Source organism: Macrobrachium nipponense, chromosome 20 (assembly GCF_015104395.2).
Source record: "Macrobrachium nipponense isolate FS-2020 chromosome 20, ASM1510439v2, whole genome shotgun sequence".
In the NCBI taxonomy this organism is placed as follows: domain Eukaryota; kingdom Metazoa; phylum Arthropoda; class Malacostraca; order Decapoda; family Palaemonidae; genus Macrobrachium; species Macrobrachium nipponense.
Window position 1 is genome coordinate 18,819,689 of NC_061089.1, and position 23,101 is coordinate 18,842,789.

The 23,101-nt window shown below is 36.5% G+C and overlaps 3 protein-coding genes across 3 annotated transcripts in view; 2 read left to right on the top strand and 1 right to left on the bottom strand.

The window, feature by feature from the left end:
• The window catches only part of LOC135222729 (uncharacterized), a 94,111-nt gene extending 75,763 nt beyond the window's left edge, over positions 1–18,348 (bottom strand). The window contains exon 1 of the transcript XR_010316322.1: positions 18,124–18,348. The gene's annotated coding sequence lies outside the window, so the exon portion shown is untranslated. The remainder of the gene's footprint in view (positions 1–18,123) is intronic.
• LOC135219816 (carbohydrate sulfotransferase 11-like) lies at positions 5,217–9,898 on the top strand. The gene is made up of 5 exons (XM_064256906.1): positions 5,217–5,258; positions 6,017–6,214; positions 6,748–6,954; positions 8,359–8,609; positions 9,370–9,898. The coding sequence occupies exons 1-5, from the start codon at positions 5,217–5,219 to the stop codon at positions 9,704–9,706; spliced, it is 1,035 nt and encodes a 344-aa protein (XP_064112976.1). The 3' UTR covers positions 9,707–9,898.
• A 913-nt stretch (positions 18,349–19,261) lies between the features above and the next one.
• Positions 19,262–23,101, top strand: part of LOC135222734 (mucin-2-like) — a 224,959-nt gene continuing 221,119 nt past the window's right edge. Inside the window, exon 1 of the mRNA XM_064260975.1 lies at positions 19,262–19,670. Within this exon, the coding sequence (XP_064117045.1) occupies positions 19,601–19,670 (70 nt within the window). The 5' untranslated portion in view covers positions 19,262–19,600. The remainder of the gene's footprint in view (positions 19,671–23,101) is intronic.

A 23,101-nucleotide genomic window follows, 5' to 3' on the forward strand; every position in this document is an offset into this window, starting at 1 on the left:
GTCGAGCATTTACCATCTTTTCAAGTAATTTGCATAAGCAACTTGTTAGAGATATTGGTCTGTAATTATTAATATTGCTAGGATCCTTTCCAGGTTTGGGGATAGGAATTACTATAGCTTTACGCCATTCATCAGGAAATAAATTTCTAAGCCATAAATGATTATAAAATTGTAATAAGTATGACTTTGCCAGCGGAGCTAAGTGGTCGATCATCTCAAAGCAAATATTGTCACCTCCAGGAGCAGATTTATTGCTGTTCGAGAGAGCATATTCCAACTCTTCCATATTAAATTTTCTATTATAATATATATCTTCTTGTGTTTCAAAATTTATTGTTATTAGTTCTTCATTATTTTTCTTTGTGCGGAAGTGCTCATCTAAATTTTATCGCTACTTACATTAGCTAAGTTTTCTCCTATTATATTACTTATTTCTTTTGGATCAAGCATTCTTTTTCCATCTTTCAATATGGCATGTCTAGGTGGTTTAACTTGGGTACCATTTATTTTTCTGAATTTTTCCCATATTTTTTGTATGGGAGTATTATTAGAGAGATCTGATACATATTTCCTCCATGAAATTATTCTTCCTTGAATTACTTCCCTTTTAAATTTTGCAGATATTTTGTTGTATACAGGCTTTAATGTATCGATTTCTAATAATAATATAGTCATTTTTTGTAAAGTTCCTTCTAATATTGGCAATGTTTTATTTATTTTATTGAACGTTCTATTTAAATTATCTAGCCGTCTCCCTATTGAGTGTTTTTATATTAATTAATTCTGTTTAGTTTATCAGACCACCAAGGGACTTTGTGCTTTGTTGGATGGGGCTTCGACTTTGGTATTGCTTTGATCAGCAGCCTTTTTAATGAAATCAACGAGAATTTTGTTAGTTTCATTATGGTCTTCTAAATATTCAAATGGTTGGATATTTCTCGTGTGCATTTCATATTTCTCCCAATCTGCTTTATTAATGTTGTAGTGAGGAACATGTTTTGCAGGATTATTATGTAATAAGGATATTAATATTGGGAAATGATCACTGGTGTGCAAGTCATCAACTATATTCCAATCTATTCTGTCAACTATATTTGTTGTACAAAGAGTAAGGTCTACTGAAGAAATGTTCCATGTGTTTTTGAAAAATATGTACTAATTTCGTCACCATTTATACAGCACATGTCGTTTGACTCCATGAACTCTTCAATTTTACTCCCTGTTCTATTTGAGATTGCACAGTTACAGTCCCATATCGGGTTGTGAGCATTAAAATCCCCTACTATCAATGTAGGTTCTCTGGCATTGTCAAACAAATCCTTAAGTTTTTCTATGTCGTAATTTTTGTTAGGTTGGTTGTATATGTTATAAATTACATAGTTATAGTTTTTTATTCGTATTTTGATGCTTGATATTTGCAAGTCAGCAAAGTTTACAGGTACCCTGTCATAACATACTTTGTTATGTATATATAGCAGTACCTAAATTTCCTTCTTCTTCTCTAGATTTAGATACTAAGGTATATTTACCAATTGTTGATACTGTTTTATTAACATGTTGATGTTGTAAACATAATATCATTGGTTCGTATTCTTTCAGTAAGCGTTGTAATTCTCCCAAATGTAATCTGGTCTGGAGAGTTATGTTCCATTGTATTATATAATTATTGAAAACATTATGTTAAGTGTGTTCAAGCATTACTTTCTTGTTGTGGTTTATCTATTTGCATTTTTTCTAAAATTTTATTTACGACATTTATTTGTTATTCCTTATACGACATTAGATGTCCAATGCACATACAGCCTTTTTTGAGTCTCTAGACTAGTAGTTTCTTTACTTCTACATTTTATAAAATTTCGTATAGTGTTTGTTAAACTGTCTTTTGTTATGTTTCTGTCTTTGTTGCATAATTCTATGAAACATTCATTACATCCACATGTGTTTTTATGTGTCCTCCTTTTTTTCATTTACTCTTAGTGCACCAATTACTGGTGATGAGTAATCTCTTCTCCCTTCACATAATCATTTTTTGTCTATGGTGTTCTCCTCTATTATTTCTTTATTGTTCTGGGTATTTCCATCCATTTCTTTTATTATTAATTTAGGAGACAAAGGTATGTTCTTATTTTCTGGTCTGTGCACTTTTTTTGGATCCTTGGTCTTTGCTTTAACAGATACCTCTCTAATAATTGTTGGCTTTTTGGTTTTGGGTGGAGTTCTCTCTAAAGGCCTTTTTTTTATCTTTAGCTTCCAGCTCATAACTATCTCGTGATGTTTCAGTGATACGTGTATCATTTTCTTGTGTTTCCATTTCCCTTAATATCTCAAATGAATTTGTAACATATATCTGCACAAGTTTCTTGGTTTCGTTCTGCTATATTAGTTTCTTGTAAAGTTATATTTTCTTCTGATTTATCTACTGGGGGTTTGTTACTTGCTTCCATTTTCGTTTCATTCCTTGAGTTCAATGCAGTAGAGAACATTTGCTTCCTAGCGGGATCATGCATCCCTCTAACTCTCAACTCTAGTTTGGCTTCTCTAATTGGCATTCCTGATCTCTCCTGAAGTAATTTTAATTCTGTGTTGTATATATAATACATACACTCCTTAGACCTAGCATGGTGATTTTGGCCACATTGTTCACACATTTTGGTTCACCACACTTCCACTGTGTGGTGTGTTCGTCGGATCCACAATACGCACATATAGATTTATTTCTGCAATTTTTCCCTGTATGTCCATATTTACTACAGTTTTGGCACTGTAGTGGCTTTGGAACATACGGCCGCAGTTCTCTGTTTTGGCCCATGATTTTAATTTTGAAAGGTAGTTCTTGGCCTTCAAATTTTATTTTTGCTATTCTCAATGTATTTTCCTTATTTTGTCTACTGGTTAAACTATATATTTCGCAATCTTGCACGTTGTTGTACCTTTTTTTAAGGGAATCCAGCAAAATATTTTTTTTCAATTGGTTCCTCACTTTTAGGAAGTACTGCAGTACCCTGTACGCTGTTCATACTGTCATGTTTTCTTATGTTTACCTTTATATTATCAATGTTCTTTATAGTTAAATAGTTTTCAGATTGGTTTTTTGTAGTGGTTTCTATTAACCACACCTGGTCTTTTATTTGTCTAAATGCATTTCTGAGGTTGGGTGCCTACTTAACAAATAATTTTCCAATCGTAATGCAGATATTTTTCTATCAGTTTCCAAGGTCAAGAACCTTGACCAACTTCCACTCCCAAAAAGGGAGTCGAAGTGAGTCAAGGTTGGGTCAATTCTAAATTTGCTTTTTCTTTGCGGCTTGTATGGTATTAGAGTTTTAATACCAGCCTGTTCTTCATTACCTGGGTTTTCCTTAGAATAGTCCATTGCCATGCCAGAAGTGGTAGGGTTTTTGTTTTAGTTTCCATATATATAAAGTTTAAATATTTCGTCCAGGATGAGATCCCTCTCACCAAGGAGGCCCAACTGAGGGAGGAGCAATACTGTTACGCTGTGGGTGGTAACTGCCCTGGGACACTCACCTGGATATACGCCATACACACAGTAACTTAAGGGTCGTCAGTCCATCGAGATCGGACCCAGCACTGTGGGCATGGCTTGACATAAAAATTTCCCCTCGCTCGACCACGTCAGGTACTCTAGTTTTACGGGTGGAGTGGCATGCCGTCCAACTCCACCCTCCATAGGTTAAAAGAGCAGTCAATTCAATATTCCAAAACAATGCCAGGGTCGTCAACGAAAGAAGAAGAAGGGAAAGGGGAAAATTTATAAGGAGGAGGAGTAAAGGAGTTAAAGGTCCCAATGTTCAGTTGGATCCACAGCAGAGAGTGTAGGCGTAAAGGGGCATACTCTCTCTGCAGTGGATCCCTAAGCCCCCCACCTCGTCAAGGAGTTGGGATCAGGGGGCTTCAAAGGAGAACGATGCCGTATATATATATATATATATATTATATATATATATATATATATATATATGTATATATATATATAACAACTACTATGAAACTCACAAAATTAAAACTATTACCAATTCATTTCGTAGCAGACAATCACGAGAGAGAAAACTGTAGCATAGCATTCATCTTATTCTTTCTTTGTTTCGAGTCGTATTAATCAAAGTGCAAATAAATAAATAAATAAAATAAAATATAATGGATAAATAAATAAAAACCGTATAATGAAAAATATCGTAATACGTCGAATCATACTCGAAAACCGGATGGTGTAGTGTCGCCTACAGTAATTTCCGACTTGTTTTATTTTATTTTTTTACTAATTAATCCCGTTATCTATTGAGACGGGTTTTCTTTGTGATTGGAATGAAAGCAGGCCAATTAAACATTCGAGCCTATAACACCCCGCAAAGTAACGTTTTGCAGCGAGGAACCCATTTCTTCAATGTTTACATTCAGGCCGTTGACCCCCTCGCCGCGTAACGGTCGCGCGTGTGTGCGTTCGTCGTACTGCCATGGAACGAACAGTCAGGTTATGGGTGAGCTGATGATTCAGTTCGTTTCAGGCCGGTGTGAAGGGTAGGCTGTAGTACGCTCTAACGTAAGAAAACATTCCTGGGATTTATTCTAAGAGTTACTATAAGGAAGAACATAATGTAACTTTATAGTGCAAGTGATATCCAGGATGGTAACGGCCGCCCTTCATAGCAAGTCGCCAGAATTTACAGGACCCTATTGGCTCTTCCATCACTGTGAGCAGTCCTAATGAAGGCAGGGAAGGAATTCATTTGTCACATGAAGAGCTGCAAATCGCGTGAATCTGATAGCGCTCTAATGGTGTCGATAAACCTGTTCCTGAAGTGTTCCTTCTTGAAATGAATTGAATAATGTAAAATGAAATATCTAAGATGAAAAGATTATGTAAATAAGAAGGTTAATACTGTAAACATTGAAAGCGCATTAGTGAACTCACGGTACAGAGCATTATACCAAGAATGATGAGGCATTTGTGCAGTTCATCCCCAACTAAGAACAAAAGACACCGTTTAATTGCCACGGTGGGAATTACAGCTCTAGTCCTATTCCTTCACGCCTTTGTAACTCGAAAAGGTGATGATGATAACGCCGTGTCCCTTAACAAAATAATCAGTTTAGTGTCAGAAGAAGATGGAAGCGTGTCAACCCAAACAACTAAATGGAAGACGACGACTGACAAAGCTGATACTGATAGTAGTACGACGCCAATGTTAGTCCAGATGACTGCTCATCTTTCAGAAACAAGGAGAGACATGTGCGTGGTGAGTATGGCGTCTAGGTTAGTACTAGTGTTGCTTTTATTTGTCATGTAATGAAGTTTGCTATTTACACCTCCAGCGTATATTGCGATGAGAACTGCTCGTGCTAACAAGACAAATTGCATATAATATGTGCTGTATTTTCCCGTGACATATTGTTATTTTACACATCACAAAGTATGTCTTGTATTTACATCTCTAACAGTATATCGTGTATATATGTATATATATATATATATATATATATATATATATACTACATATATATATTACATACACACACACACACACACACACACACACAACACACACACACACACATATATATATATATATATATATATATATATATATTATATATATATATACTATAATATATATATATATATATATATATTATATTAATAATCAATCATCTCTTTGCACAAGAAATTCTGTAGGTTACAAATGGCACTGTGGAAAGCATCTCCGATTTATTTGTTTGATCTTTACCGCCCCATTCACTCTGATGTACATTATTTCATGAGGGATAAATTCAGGTAATCCTGGCCACTCTTTCCTCAACATTCTCTCTCTCTCTCTCTCTCTCTCTCTCTCTCTCTCTCTCTCTCTCACACACACACACACACCCGCCGCTTCACTTACCCACCAATTTGATTACTGCCAAAGTAACGTTGCAAAATGTAAAATGAGATGTCACCAAAACTTGTTTACTTAGACGCAGGAGAAAGCTTCCCTACCGCCCCCTACTTCTATTGCAGCTGCTGATTGTTGCAGGTGCCGTCCAGACTGCCGGAAGTCCTAGAGAAGAGACGGAGGGTGCCCAGGAGGCGTGCGAGAGGCTGCGAGACGAACTCCCTCTGAGATGGAAAAGGAAGGACCGAGGACCGTCCTCCGGAATCCTGTCGAAATTAAGATGGGACCCTAAACGGCACCTTGTGTACTGCCACTTACCGAAGGTAGGCTTTCTCTTTCTCCCCCTTTCTCTCTCTCTCTCTGTCTCTCTCTCCCTTTCTTCCTTGATTTTTTGGTCTCTCTCTCTCTCGCTCTTGATTTCTTTATCTAGCTCTCTCTCTCCTTGGATTTCTTGATCTTTCTTTCTCTCTCCCTCTCTCTCTTTCCCTTAAGTTATTTATTTCTCTCACCCTCTCTACCACTCTCTTACCCTGGAGTTCTTGAACTTGCTCTCTCTCTCTCTCTCTCTCTCTCTCTCTCTCTCTCTCTCATGAGTCCTCTATCTCTCTTGAATTCGTGATCTCGCTCTCTATCTCTATCCCTTGAGATCTCTCTCTCCCTCTCTCCCTCTTGACTTATTCGATCTCGCTCTGTCCTCGAGGTTCAAGTAAAGAAAAGAGGGAAAAGGACGAAGTGAGGTGTCTGGCCCAAAACAGTCGCTCTTTGGGTAGAATTTCAAGGTTTTACTTCATTGATAAAAAAGGAAATCCAAAAACTTAATTACGAGCAGGCAACTAACTCGAGGACTTTTTGACAGGTGGCGTCAACCACGTGGGCGTGGCACCTCCTAAGAAGCGCCGGTTTGAAGGATGAAGAAATTGCTGCTCATCCGAACGTCCATATTCTCCTACGGGAGCGCCTGCCCCCTCCTTCTGTGGAGGACCACGACAACGAGTTCCTGAAGGATTCCCTGGCGTTTGTAGTTTCAAGACATCCTTACCACAGGCTTGTATCAGCATATAAGGTGAGGAAATAAGTAATGCCAGGAATTCTCTCTCTCATCTTCTGTTTTTCCTTATTCCTTGCGACTACTTCCAAATTTAGGTGTCACTTTTTGCTATGTCAGTGTCTTTCCTCATTCAAATCTGGGCTACACAAGGGCCTCAGATATAGGTCCCGTCGATTTCATATGATTGAATACAATAAAGAAAATTAAGCAAATCAGGTCAAATCCTACGAGGAAAAGAGAGAAAATGGCATTTGGCGTTCGATAGATTCTATTTCCCATATATCTTTCTTCGCTCTCTATCAGTCATATTTTGAATGTTTCAAGATTTCACTAAGCATGCAGTGACATTCTTTCCCCAAAACCTCAAGCTTACAAGGCTGAAACTGTCAGTTTAGAAATCTGCCAATGTTAAAGAGGCAAGCTTGTTGCTACCAAAGAAGACTGATTTGTTTATTACTAAAACCTGGCGTCACAATAACCATGGCCTCTTGAACATAGGAGAATTTTAAAACTGACTGGTTCAGCCATATAAATTTGATGTTTGAGGGGAAGATGATTAAAACATGACTGACTTAGAATGAGGAAAGATATTATGCTCACACTGAATTTGCTTTCTGGATGGGGAATTTTCACTGCCTGGTGTACAAAGTTTGACTGCTGCCTGTCTCGTGTCTGATACATACAATTATCCAGGAATTATACACAGTCATTTTCCAAGAGGAATTATTTCGTTCAGCGATTGCTACAGTACTTGAAATAGCCAGGGGATTATGATTCATCAATGATTTTACCTTTGCTGCCCTGTAACCCATAATTGTAACCCTGAAAACCGGAGGGTTAGCACCCTCGGCAACCATCCCCTGTAAGGGGGAAGAGCAAATGATGTGTGTGTGTATATATTATATTATATATATATATAATATATATATTATTTATTTTATATATATATGTATGTATATGTGTGTGTGTGTATGTATGTTTGAGCATATATAATGCATGTATATTTATAAAATTAGTATACAGACTGTCACAAGAAATAGATTCACATCACCGGTGCATCTGACGTCTAAGCCAGTCCCTTACGACGCTCCTGATTGGCCGTTGATAAGCCAATCACGGGGATGGAAACTCTCAGTCTCTCTCAAGAGTTCACAGAGGCAGGATGTATGTTCCACCTCTCCTGAGGGATACGTCTTTCAAAAGCATCCCTCAGGAGAGGTGGAGCATCCATCCTGCCTACATGAACTCTCTCGAGAGTCAGAGAGTTTCCAGCCCTGTCATTGGCTTATCAACAGCTAATCAGGAGTGTCGTAAGGGACTGGCCTAGACATCAAATGCACGGCTGATGTGAATCTGCTATAGGACCTAAATTAAAAAAAAAAAAAACAAAAAAAAAAAAAAAACCTTTGCGTGTTGCAGAATAAGATCATAGAGGCGGAGAAGAGGCGCCAGCACTATGTAGACCTAAGAACGCTCATTCTGGAGCGTTACCACCGTCAGAAGGATCTCACCAACAGCACCATGCCCACTTTCAGAGACTTCTGCGAGTACATAGCCGACACCACAGAAGACTGGCTGAGCGATCTCAACCACAAGGAGCCCCCTGATCCACACTGGATGCCTATGACTTATATGTGTTCACCATGCAACCTCCATTACGATATTTACAGGTTAGTCTTACGTTTGATTATCCTTACATAGAACTGACTGACTTATTTATTTACTTAAATGCGCTTATCTACTTCAATTTATTACTTTATTAACGCATGTCGTCTACTCTGTACTGTACAAGTGTTTCGGTTATCATTTACTCACATATGTTTAACTGCTGTCATCATTCAATTGCTTCCACATGTTCATCTGCCTGTATTCTTGCATGTGTTCAACTGCACCTTTTATTATTCATTAACCAATTTTTCTATCTTCGTCTGTCACCATTGATTTGCTTGCATGTGTTCAACTTGCAGTCATCATTATGACCCGAACTTATAAAATATTAGGCAACCAAAGTGTTACCTCTATCTTATTTTTCGGTATACAGCGTTCCCATCCTATGCAAGTCACACTTGGACTTCTAAGTTCTATTTTTCTCATAAAATTCAGCCTGTGTCCAGAGCATGAAAGATAATTAACGCTCCTTTGGTATTTATGGTGAAGGAAAATAACGCATCTTTCCTGCAACTGAAGAAAAATACCTCATCTTTTCGGAAAGTGCACAGGAAAGCCTCATCATTTCGAGAATATCCCTCTCTATAGTCTCAGTTTCACTGCTTTCAGAATCGCATTCTACAAACGTCTCTAGCAAATATCTTCTTCGTTAGTCTTAAATACTACGTAAGCTGTGGCAACACTTACGTCTTGTTTGATAATTCTTCTGATCATAATTTTTGCCAATTTTGAACCTGACAAACGTTCACTTACTCTTTTCAGTAAAATGGAGACCATGGAAGAAGACGCCCGTTTCATATCAGCTCAGTGCGGCCTAGAGGACGTGATCAGACCAGGAGCCATGTTTAATCCATCGAGCAACGCGCAGCAAGAAGAAAAAGACCGATCAAACAACAGTGATGACATTCTCGGAGCCAGGAAAGTTGATTCTAGTCTCACTCTCGGTAACGCCGAGGAGGAGAATAAAACTGGCGAGAGTGAAGAGAACGCGTACGCTAAATATCTCGATGAATTATCGAAAGAAGAAGTAGGCAGGTTGTATAATATTTACAAATTTGATTTTGAAATCTTTGGTTATAGCGATGATAGTTACAAGTGAAGCTCCACGATACGATAGAGGGTCAAAACAAAGCCTCACTCTCGATCCCAAGTGAATTTAGTCATACATCCCGGAAAGATGTAAGGAATTATTCTGTGAATATGTGGTATACATATTCTGAGCCCTTCTTACCCCTTCAGAGATTCTTAGAAGCAGGGGGAATATTATTGCGACGCTTCTCACTATATATATATATATTATATATATATATATATATATATATTATATATATATATGTATATATCTATATATACATATATATATATATATATATATATATATATATATTATTGATATATATATATATATATATAAACGTTTTCCCGATAGTTTGTCAATTATTACTCTCTCGCTTATGTGAGACATCAGTATCCAGTTTTTCATGAGTGCAGATTGTGAACAGTGCAATAAAACGTTTTGCTTAGCATTTGCTTTTCCTCACCTCTAAGAATTAGCTTTCATTTTGCCTCCAGATGTTACGATTTTATCTATATATATATATCTATATATGCAAACAATATATTTGTGTATTCAAAAAGAAACAGCTGAAGTATCATCATTTTCACAATTTTATCAGTTCCTGCTTTGGTGATAAATGACATGTATATATATATATATATGTATACACACACACACACACACACACACACACACACACACACACATATGACTGGTAAAAGTGTTCTGTAACAACAGAATTCCATCTAATAAAAGGAGCCCATAAAAACACCAAAATGTAGAGAGAAAAGTACTATATTTCAGAGACTGCTGTCTCTCTCTTCAGGTATATGAATGAGAAAAGTTTACAGAAAAGGTGGTATTATACCAAGAGATTCGTCCACAAGTAAGCCAATTTAGGTCACCCCCGCTGATAATCTTCCTTTAATCTTCTTAGCGTTGGTTGAATGAACACTGCGTCGACGATGTCCGATGTCCAATTCCCTTTTGAGATGTTCATTACCTGCTTCTCTTTATTAAGGCCGATTCCATCATTTGACTCTTGTACCGGCAGTTGCTGCTATAAATTACACGTGACATATTCCAGTTTATTCTATGGTTATGTTCATTTATTATGATTGAAAATAGCCGAGTTCTGTTGTCCATACCTAACTGACCGTTTGTGTTGTATTAATCTCTGGGGAAGTGATTTACCTGTAAATCCGATGTAAGATTGGTCACAGTCCTGGCATGGGATCTCATATACCCCAGAGTCTTTGGGCGATGTCTTTTGTTGGACGTTAATCAGGGATTTAGCTAAGGTATTTGGTAGGTAAATGCAAAAGGGTTGGATTTCCCAAGGGTGTGAGTTACTCTCTTAATCGTCTCCAGGTGGGGAATTTTTATTTTATTGTTGGGTGTGTCTCTGGTCTTGTCTTTAGGGGGTCGGTAGAAAATTACGTTTGCTTTTTGAATTGCTTTCTCAATTATATGGTCAGGATACTTTAAAGATGAAAGTTGCTTGCGAATTAGTTCAAATTCTTTTTCCAGGAAATCTGGGGAACAAATTCGTAAGGCTCTTAAGAATAGGTTGCTAGCTAGACCTATCTTGATGGTATTGTCATGATAGCTAAAATAGTGAATATATGAAAGTGAGAACGTTGGTTTTCTGTATATGGTAAATTTGTATTCTGTCGTGTCTCTGATTATTAAAACATCAAGAAAAGGAATTTTGTTGTCTGTTTCCCATTCAACTTTAAATTTGATGCTGGGCACTAATGCGTTTAATTTTGAGAGGAATTCATTAAAATTACCCCACTTATTATCCCCAAAGTGTTAGTATGTCATCCACGTATCTCATCCACAGTATGTTTTTTGGGTTTTATTGCATTATTACTGTAGTTTCAAAGTATTCCATGTACAGATTGGCTAAAATAGGACTTAAAGGACTACCCATACTACACCCGAATTTTTGCTTGTAGAATGATTCCCCGAATGAAAATACGTTATTAGATGCACATAATTCAACTAACTTTATTATTTTGTCAAGTGCCAAAGGGAAATGATCTGAATAGGGGGATAATTTTTCCCTTAAAAACTGAAGAACGTCCTGTACTGGTACTTTTGTGAATAGGGAGTCTACGTCAAGGCTTAAAAGTTTTATGTTGTGAAGTGGTATATGTGCTTCTCTGAATTTGTGACAAAAGTCTTCCGAATGTTTGATGTGACTGGGAGAAAAAGTGCCTAAAAAAGGAGAAAGGAGGCCAGCTAACCATTTAGAAATTTTGTAATTGAAAGCTCCGGCGCATGAAACGATGGGTCTGAATGGAAGATTGTCTTTGTGAGTTTTGGAAGACCATAAAAGTAGGGTAATTTAGGATTAATTACTTTAAATTTCTCTAATAGTTCAATACTCTTTTTGTCTTGGCCAATTAATCTTACTTTCCGAAAAAATTCTGTGGGAACGTTCTGGAGGGGATTTTTCGTCAGTTTTTCGTAAGTATTTGTGTCGCTAAGGAGCTGGTTGATTTTGTCGAGGTAGAAGTCTTTGTCCATTATTATCCTGTTCCCCGCAGATTCATGATAGCCATCCACTCGCTAAAAAAGTTAGATGTTATAATAAGTAGATCCGACAAAGACGGCAAAATTGTAATAATGGACAAAGACTTCTACCTCGACAAAATCAACCAGCTCCTTAGCGACACAAATACTTACGAAAAACTGACGAAAAATCCCCTCCAGAACGTTCCCACAGAATTTTTTTCGGAAAGTAAGATTAATTGGCCAAGACAAAAAAGAGTATTGAACTATTAGAGAAATTTAAAGTAATTAATCCTAAATTACCCTACTTTTATGGTCTTCCCAAAACTCACAAAGACAATCTTCCATTCAGACCCATCGTTTCATGCGCCGGAGCTTTCAATTACAAAAAATTTCTAAATGGTTAGCTGGCCTCCTCTCCTTTTTTAGCACTTTTTCTCCCAGTCACATCAACATTCAGAAGACTTTTGTCACAAATTCAGAGAAGCCACATATTACCACTTCACACATAAAACTTTTAAGCCTTGACGTAGACTCCCTATTCACAAAAGTACCAGTACAGGACGTTCTTCAGTTTTTAAGGGAAAAATTATCCCCCTATTCAGATCATTTCCCTTTGGCACTTGACAAAATAATAAAGTTAGTTGAATTATGTGCATCTAATAACGTATTTTCATTCGGGAATCATTCTACAAGCAAAAATTCGGTGTAGTATGGGTAGTCCTTTAAGTCCTATTTTAGCCAATCTGTACATGGAATACTTTGAAACTACAGTAATAAATGCAATAAAACCCAAAAACATGCTGTGGATGAGATACGTGGATGACATACTAACATTTTGGGATAATAAGTGGGTAATTTTAATGAATTCCTCTCAAAATTAAACGCATTAGTGCCCAGCATCAAATTTAAAGTTGAATGGGAAACAGACAACAAAATTCCTTTTCTTGATGTTTTAATAATCAGAGACACGACAGAATACAAATTTACCATATACAGAAAACCAACGTTCTCACTTTCATATATTCACTATTTTAGCTATCATGACAATACTATCAAGATAGGTCTAGCTAGCAACCTATTCTTAAGAGCCTTACGAATTTGTTCCCCAGATTTCCTGGAAAAAGAATTTGAACTAATTCGCAAGCAACTTTCATCTTTAAAGTATCCTGACCATATAATTGAGAAAGCAATTCAAAAAGCAAACGTAATTTTCTACCGACCCCCTAAAGACAAGACCAGAGACACACCCAACAATAAAATAAAAATTCCCCACCTGGAGACGATTAAGAGAGTAACTCACACCCTTGGGAAATCCAACCCTTTTGCATTTACCTACCCAAATACCTTAGCCAAATCCCTGATTAACGTCCAACAAAAGACATCGCCCAAAGACTCTGGGGTATATGAGATCCCATGCCAGGACTGTGACCAATCTTACATCGGATTTACAGGTAAATCACTTCCCCAGAGATTAATACAACACAAACGGTCAGTTAGGTATGGACAACAGAACTCGGCTATTTTCAATCATATAAATGAACATAACCATAGAATAAACTGGAATATGTCACGTGTAATTTATAGCAGCAACTGCCGGTACAAGAGTCAAATGATGGAATCGGCCTTAATAAAAGAGAAGCAGGTTAATGAACATCTCAAAAGGGAATTGGACATCCGACATCGTCGACGCAGTGTTCATTCAACCAACGCTTAAGAAGATTAAAGGAAGATTATCAGCGGGGGTGACCTAAATTGGCTTACTTGTGGACGAATCTCTTGGTATAAATACCACCTTTTCTGTAAACTTTTCTCATTCATATACCTGAAGAGAGAGACAGCAGTCTCTGAAATATAGTACTTTTCTCTCTACATTTTGGTGTTTTTATGGGCTCCTTTTATTAGATATACACACACACACACACACACACATATATATATATATATATATATATATATATATATATATATATATATATATATATATATATATAAACGTTTTCCGATAGTTTGTCAATATTACTCTCTCGCTTATGTGAGACATCAGTATCCAGTTTCATGATGCAGATTGTGAACAGTGCAATAAAACGTTTTTGCTTAGCATTTGCGTTTCCTCACCTCTAAGAATTAGCTTTCATTTTTGCCTCCAGATGTTAAAGATTTTTATCTGCATTAGCCACGTCATTTATCACCAAGCAGGAACTGATAATATTGTGAAAATGATGATACTTCAGCTGTTTCTTTGAATACACAAATATTGTTTGCATATATATATATATATATATATATATATATATATATATATATATATATATATATATATATGCAAACAATATTTGTGTATTCAAAGAAACAGCTGAAGTATCTCATTTTCACAATTTTTATCAGTTCCTGCTTTGGTGATAAATGACATGTATATATATATATATATATATATATATATATATATATATATATATATATATATATATATAGATATATATATATATATGTATATATATATATATATATATATATATCTATATATCTATATATATATATATATATATATATATATACACACACACACACACACATATATATATATATATATATATATATATATATATATATTTATATATATATATATAGATATATATATATATATATATATATATATATATATATATATATACTGTATATAAGCAACAACAGTATCAACAACTTAATATCCTTATATGTCCAGTACTGACGAATGGACAAATGAAAAATTATCGGCAAATTGGGATGATAGCTGCAAACACAAATATGGAGACCAAACTTCTTGAATTACTTAATTGAATGAAGGCAATTATATTAGTTGCTTGATTATCGTACTACTTTTATGTTCAGTCATTTTTTTTTCTGAATATTTGCAAACAACTTAATTTTTTCATCTGTATACTTTCGGGGCCATGTTTCCAGTATACCTTCGGTAAACTAGAGAAGTAAATCTGTATAATCTCAACATCTGAATGAAGTGAAGCTCAGGGAACTTTTCATTTCTTGGTTTTATCAAGAAAAGTGAGCATTTTTATAGATAATGGTTGGGTGTTGGGGAAGAGGGGCCGGGGGAAGCTGTGATGAAAAAGGAAAGATTTCCTACTGTAATACTGCAATTATGATTCTCGTGTCAATACGTTTACACATTTTAATCCTTTCTGTACACCTGAATATAAAATTCATTCCCTTTATGAACAAAAAATTATGAAATGCTTTACGCTCAAGAAAGAAAGGCAAAGATTTTGCTGTTTGCTGAGAGAGGTATTGTAATGCGAAACTAGCTAGTACTACCTAAACCAAATATTTCTTGCATATTCTCCCTTGTATACCTTATCCTAAGATCATGTATTCGAGTTGGAGATCTTTTTAGTGGCAATGGTGTAGACGGACTCATACCCCAAGTTAAGTATGGTACGCTGTTAAAGGGGTTAAGAGGCCTGATGAGGATACTAGACTCAAACAGCCAACAAAAACAAATGGGTATATTCCGTGGTTACCCGTCATCCACGTTTTCAATCATGTAGCCAATCCTCGTTTTCTGTGTCTTTACTTCCATGACAGACTACGGAGTTTCTAATTCAAGCTGAGAATTTTGATAGTGATTAGGAACGTGAGATAGACTTCCTTCTGTAATGCTGCTCTCTTAGTTAACTAACGTCAGCTTTTAAATTTAAGATTGCAACAGACGTTCGTTATAGAAGATATTTTTAAGTTCTCAGCAAGTTCTTTGGAGATGAGGTTAATAGCATAAAAAAAGGGTTGGGGGGTGGCGGTTGGTGTGTGGGGAAGGGTGTGTGTGTGGGAGGTGGGAGCAATACACACTATCAGATATTAAATAAATACCTTAAAAACGGTGACTAAATATAAATTTTCTTAGACTGGAAAACAACCTTGAAATAATACAAGGAGGCTCCGTCGAGTTCAATCAGCGGGCAGGGTAGAAATAGTCATAAAATATTCCCCTGCTATAAAGGTTTGACGACACACACACACACACACGCGCGCGCAGTTTTTCGAAATGAATATTGTTCGAATCCATGAGTAACGCCGACTTGTTGAAAGTAGGCCGATGGCAGTTTTGTATGTTGGTGCTCTCCCTCTCTCTCTCTCTATCCCCCCCCACCCCCCCCCCCTCTCTCTCTCTCTCTCTCTCTCTCTCTCTCTCTCTCTCTCTCTCTCATGACTGTAAATATCGCGCTATGAGTAAAAGATGTTACCGTTCCTAAAGAACATAATCATACAGGCGAAAAAGTGACGGACGACGCAAAAGTTACACGTGACTCCCCTCATTATATAACTGCAAATGCATCTTCGGATCTTAGAGCATCCGGAGCTCAAGGACTGCCTACTGTCAACAGTATTAAGCGCTCAATTAGAAGGGTTCGCTCAGAAGAAAATCGTGGACTATCTACACCCTATCATAGGAAGGGTATAGTATTCCCAGTCGAGTAGTAGTTTATGAAGATTTTCTTCTTTTTGAAGGCAACATTCGAATGCTATTAGCACTGGCATTTATCCCAGAAGAAAGAGTCAATGAAACTTTTGAAAATTTAGTAGAAGGGGAGTTATCCTCACATGAATTACTTCCGGTAATAGATTATTTTGAAGATAAATTGTGCCAAGATATGTTAAGAAAACTAATAAATTTAAAGTAAATTAATCTTTTATTAACATTAATCCCATTAGCCTATATGGTTAGATAAAGTATGTTATAGATTCGAACAATATTCATTTCGAAAAACTGCTTATTCGAATATTTTGTATTTCGATCAATTGTAAATTCGAACAATTACACATACGGACTATTGTTTTCGATATTTGGTTTTCGAAAAAGAACTTTTCGAACAATTACCTTTCGAGTAATGGTTTTTTCGAAAAATTGTCCGCATATCCACACACACACACACAGATATATATATATATATATATATATATTATATATATATATATATATATATATATATATATATATATATATATATATATATATATATATATATATATATATTATCAGCAAGCATCAATTTAAACTTACGCGAAAAGATCGATACACACTGACCCCCCATATAAAACAACAAATATTTCACGGTTCTGTTTCAAAGAATGTGGAAAACTATAACATTTACTGACTGGGCTACCAATAGATCAGTCGGCTACCAGGAGAAACGGTCGGCAGAACTGTTTTAATGTTCAGCTATAAATGATAATCTATAAATACTTGACACTCTATCCCTCATACATCTTTTTTCATACAGGACCTTGGTGAGATTTATGGCATTGTAGATCAAGAGTAATTTTCGAGCAACTCTGAGTCTAGCTATGGAATGTATACGAGTAACATTGTAACGATCTAAAAGTTATTTAACCATTCAGTTTCATACCTGCCGTAGCACATGTAACGTTTACTTTTCGTGGACTAATAAATCTAGTAATATTTCGTTGTTATTTGTTTTACCTTAATTTGATGGGTAATATTTCTGTCATGTAGGCCTAGGTCTAATAAACACCGGCATGTTTTCACAGGTCATTACTAACATAATTATGAGCTTTAGTAAAATAATAGCAGTCTGAGAGCAGGAAGCTTTTGTACAAGAATAATAACATACTGAAAGCATTAAACTTAGTACAGAAATTGGTTAATTATAGTATACTGATAGCAATAATAATAATATCTATTGATACACAGCAGTGAACAATATATCCCAATAGTAATGACCTTTAATACAATAATAACAATGTACTGATAGCAATACCCCCATGCACGTATTTTAAAATTACACAATACCTACACCGCAACGGTGAACTCTGACGTAAAAACGAAAACGGTGATACGTAAACCCTTATCATGTTTATTTTCATACAAGTTACCTCTAACGAATAAATGCCTAGACCTAGTACGGATATTCTATTCACCTTACCTCATCAACGACAGTCACTGTGGGTCGAGACATTTCTTGAGCCTTGATGAACGTATGATCGTAGTACATCAAGAGGGAGCATTGGCTACACGTCACTGTGCCAGCACCAGATTACACTGACTTCATCATTTTTTCATGCTATTTTTTAAAAGCTGTTCTCACTGAGTCTTAGTTTCTTCGTCACTGAATTCATGCTTCTATTCCCATAATGAAGAACGTACCTAGTTACAACAGCAAACGTTTCAGTCCACATGGCATCTTCAGTTGGACTTGTTAGAGGAAGACATTAAAAAGCACCTTTGGACCTTGGTCATCACAAGGTACCGACAGAAGCCGTCAGAAGCCATAGGCCTACACGAATTCCGAAACTTATTGTTTCCGATAGACTATAGTTAAAAAAACTTACATTTTTATAATATGCTGAATAATAGGAATCTATTAATAGTGAAGGTTAATCATACGACAATAATTGTTAGTTTATATTGCCGTAGCTGGTGACGTGCATGGATGGCGTGTCATCTGTTCTATCATAAGAGATTTTGCTAAGTCTAGTACTAGATGTACTACAGTAGGGACCTCCACGCTGCCATAAAAATTTGCAACCTATCTTTAAGGTCAAGCAGCAAATTCAAAGAAACTTAATATGCTCACGAGACACGGACTTTAGAATAGATCGCTCCAAAAACATTTTGCAAGTATTCTGTTGTAAGCAGAGAAAAATGGCGGGAAAGCATGAGCTAAAAGCAACTGAGGGCATTTGAAAAAAATAATAGGCACTCAAACTTTTATAGGCTGATGTCGCAGTGTTTCTAGTGCTTGTGCTTGCTTGCTTGAGAGAGATTTTTTCTATGAAATGTAACTAAGTCTGTTGATGGAAACGGCTCAAAATTTTCATACTTCTCCGAGTACTTTAGGGAGACGGAAAGTAACAACAACCTTTGAATAAAACATGCCTGCCAACAATTTATTATATAGGAAAACTCGATTCTACACCTGCTACCAAATCTTCGTTGCAAAGGATATTTTTCCTCCTTCCCAACTTTCTAACACATGTAACATTGACTACACAGCACTGCAGAAAATGCAAAGTGGCAACTCAGTGGCCACCCTGCTTAGCTGGTTGTGCGCTGTGGCCCGACGAAGTACATCGTGACGTCAGTGCCGAGGAGAGTCTCATGATATCAGGGTGTTGGTGGTGTCGCTCTCTGAACTGTTATTTGCGATTAGGATGAATTTTTAAAGAGTGATAACTTGAAACAGTGTCTTAGCCGTTGTGAATTCTGTAACAATAAAAGTGCTGCAAACGGTGCTGGGCAGATAGATGGTCGTTTATGGAAATCATATAATAATTTTTTGTGGTTTATAAAAGTGGCTCTATTATGTGACGTAGTGCTGTGTCTGTACTTTTGATGGCAGGGGCGAGAAGTATGAAAAATACAAACTATTTTTGGGAGAATATCATTACAAAGTCATCGTCATGGCTCTACCAGAAGTACCTTGGAGTAAACGCATTTGCATCGTCGCCTTCTGGATAATCTTGGTGACAGGTGAGTTCCGAAAAGACGACGACGAATCAAATTGATCCCATAACGGGCAGTTTCCCCTCATCGTTTTGAAGGCAGTTAATTGGCATTGCAGGGCTGGCGTTCCCGATTTTATTTTGCTACTAATGCTTTAACATTTTATGCTTGTAAGACCTGTATAAACAGTCACATGTAGAGTTCAAAAACTTAGTAGAATTTCAGCAATGCTTATGCTACTAAAGGCTTCATGAAGCCTATTGTTGAAAGGGTTAGCGTGCTTGTTACTCTAATACTCACATTCTTGTAGAACTGGGTTACTGAATTCGGGATGAATACTACTGTATGCAAAAAATTCCCACAACAACAGGTTAGGTTACCCATTATCGTCTGCGATGGTATTTGTTTGTATCGGTACCCAGAGCCGTATATACGGCTATGGCGGTACTAGGCTAATTGGGCATTTGATGGTTTAAATTTTCACATTTCTTGGAATTTTAGAAGTCTTTGGTTCCACGGGATGGAAAATGTCCCCAGAATTAGCAGTGAGCATTTTCCTTCTAAGCTTCACGCTGTAGCTTTAGTTATTTATTTATTCATTTTTTATTATACTGCTTTGTGTAATGTAAACGTAAACCAAAATCCCAAAGGTATGTACTTGGCAAGCTTATCGTGTGCTATCCCTGTAAGAAGTAGGATTATTATTATTATTATTATTATTATTATTATTATTATTATTATTATTACCCGTAAAAATGACCAACTTAGGGAAGTCGAGACGACAGTTCCCGACGGAAGGGATGATTCGTAACTAGAGAAGATTAGTCTGGGGGCCGGGCTGGACGACGGCAATTATGAACTTGGACTCTCTTATGTAGCTTCAGAAGTTTTTAGCTTTCCCTTGTCCGCAGTTTTTTGGGAAGTGGTCGCTATTCAAATTCTTTCCGCAACCAGCTTTTCTGTTCACCGAAGTGCATAGACTACCGAGTACCCAATTCATTGATTTGGTCATCAGAGGTACAGTGGAATTAAACAGAATATGTTTAAAGAGATCCTGCCTGGTTCCGGCTCGTTGAAGAATATTGTTAGAGAATTAAATAATTTGAAGTAAGGACCTAACCTATACGCTGCCAGCGGTAGATTTTCATGCGAACTCATCATATTGTTTCAATGAAGCAATAAGGGTTGACATTGCTTCATGAAATTCCAGATGAACCGAACGTTATGTTATGGACCGTTTGGTTGTCGAGGAGGTTAAAATGTTCCTTTTTTGTTGTTGTTGCTGGTATTTTAAGATGTTAAAATGAAATGAACGATTCCAGATTGATACTGGTTATGGAAATTGAGAACAGTAGAAAATTGTGAATAGGGGATAAAACCAAATAAGTTTCTGACAAAGTTAGGCAAGGTATGAAAGGAAACTAACACACCGTTAAATGTTTTTGATGGAATTATTAATTGCCTCGGAGTATTAAACTGATGCCGACACGGGAAAGCAGTATGTCGTATGTCTCTTTGAGACAGCGTTATTGCAGAACCAATTTTTGTGATGTCTTTACATGTTGGGCGTAAAGTTCGCCGTCATTATAAATGCCGCACGGCTATCATACGGAGGCCCAATTTTGGTTGCAAAATTATTTTAATTGTTGTAGGAGGGTTGGAATAATGATTTCTGTTTATTTGTAGGTGGTAGTTACACCTATTGAAAAGTAGGAAAGGCTATTCGGTACAGGCCCGTACCCAGTTTTTTTTTTTATTTTTTATGGGGGTCTTCTTTTTCCCAAATCTGGACCTTTCTATAAATGTCATTGCATATATAGGTATGTATCATGTTACTATTATCACGCTTGTATTTCCTACTACTAAAGAATTATGGTAAGTTTAATAACAAAATTTATATAAAAAAAGATTTGCCAAATAAACAAAAGATTGTTATTTTTTACTTTGTAAGTACAGTTCAATGAAAAGGATAGTCACAGAAAATATGAACTGCCAGAAATTATTTTTGAGGGGGCGGTTGTCGTTCGAAACCTGCCCCCCCCCCCCCCCCCCCCCCCCGGCCCGGTATAGGCCTGCAGTATCTAAATGCGAGATTAATTACGCTATTTAAGTCAATTTCGTTATTGAATGATGGGAATCGTGAAACCATGAAACCACTTCATGACCCAGACTGCGTGCAAAGACGCGATCCATATGGTTGTTAATGATGTTGAATTTTTATTGGACAGGAATTTTCCTTCAACGAACGGGAAACGGAGGATATAATATTGAGAATGAGAAAACTAGGAAAGAAAGATTTATTTTCATATATTTTCTAGTCAGAAAAAGGTGTGTTGAACAAATACGTCATTGTAATGAATATTCTGCTTGAAGTCATATTATTCCGAATTTATGAAATAAAAATTTGGGGGTCTTGAGGTCTAGCGCGGATTTAAGGTTAATCATAACTCCACAGGTTATCGGAAATGTGAGGTTAATTTCATCAATTTTCGCAGTATTTGCGGTGAAGTCTGTATAAACGAATACACTCATCAGACAGTGTACCTTTCCTAAAAGGATGTGTTTGCCTCAGTCTATTAGCCTTCCTCCCCCCTTTCTCCACCCTTTTTTTGTCTTCGTATTTCAACATTTAGCATAATCCTTTTATAACTCTGCATTTAATTCGTAGACTCTTCCGTTGTTTTCATGAAAATAAATAAAACAGGAATTTGTTGTTGACGCGTGACCTCAAATTCTTACATAAAAAAAAGAAAGAAAGAAAGGAATTTCTCAGCGCGCTATATCACATTATGGTCCTAATTTCTGACTTTTTATAGGCAGATTTTCTAACTTCCTTATAACCTGCATTCTGACGTTTGAATTCGAACGATCTATGGGTTTCAAACGGTTGCTTGCCATAATTGTTTATGAATAGGTATTGATAATGATTATAACGCTATCATGAATACGGTATTGATTATATTTAAGTAGCGATGATGGCATACGAAGATTAAACTTAAGAGAATAATAGCAAAGTTATTTCCAGTGATTAGAGCACTGATGTAAGTAAACGGTCTTTGTGCTTGTAAACAAGAGGTAGGGTAAAAAGAAAATAAAAAAATGTAAACGTCAGCATGGGAAGATGACCCTGTTCTTTTATGACAGAATTGTATGACAGAATACATGATGTTGCGCTTTGTGGTGTAAGATTCCACGGTGTATGTTGACTGTTACGTGTTCGTATTTCCCATCGTTGAGACTCTCTCTCTCTCTCTCTCTCTCTCTCTCTCTCTCTCTCTCTCTCTCTCTCTCTCTCTCTCTCTCTCTCTCTCTCAAAGAGAAGCGTGTTCTTGGAAAATGTAACACCATCAGTCCCTTTAAACTCTAGTTGATATCAAATGAAGTATTTATAAAGTGGGCATGCTTACACACACCACCACACACACACACACACACACACACACACACACACACACAGA

Coding starts and splice junctions, on each gene's coding strand:
- LOC135219816 (XM_064256906.1), top strand. CDS start 5,217: ATGACTGCTCATCTTTCAGAAACAAGGAGAGACATGTGCGTG. Junction 5,259..6,016: donor CAAGGAGAGACATGTGCGTG/GTGAGTATGGCG, acceptor CTTCTATTGCAG/CTGCTGATTGTTGCAGGTGC. Junction 6,215..6,747: donor TGTACTGCCACTTACCGAAG/GTAGGCTTTCTC, acceptor ACTTTTTGACAG/GTGGCGTCAACCACGTGGGC.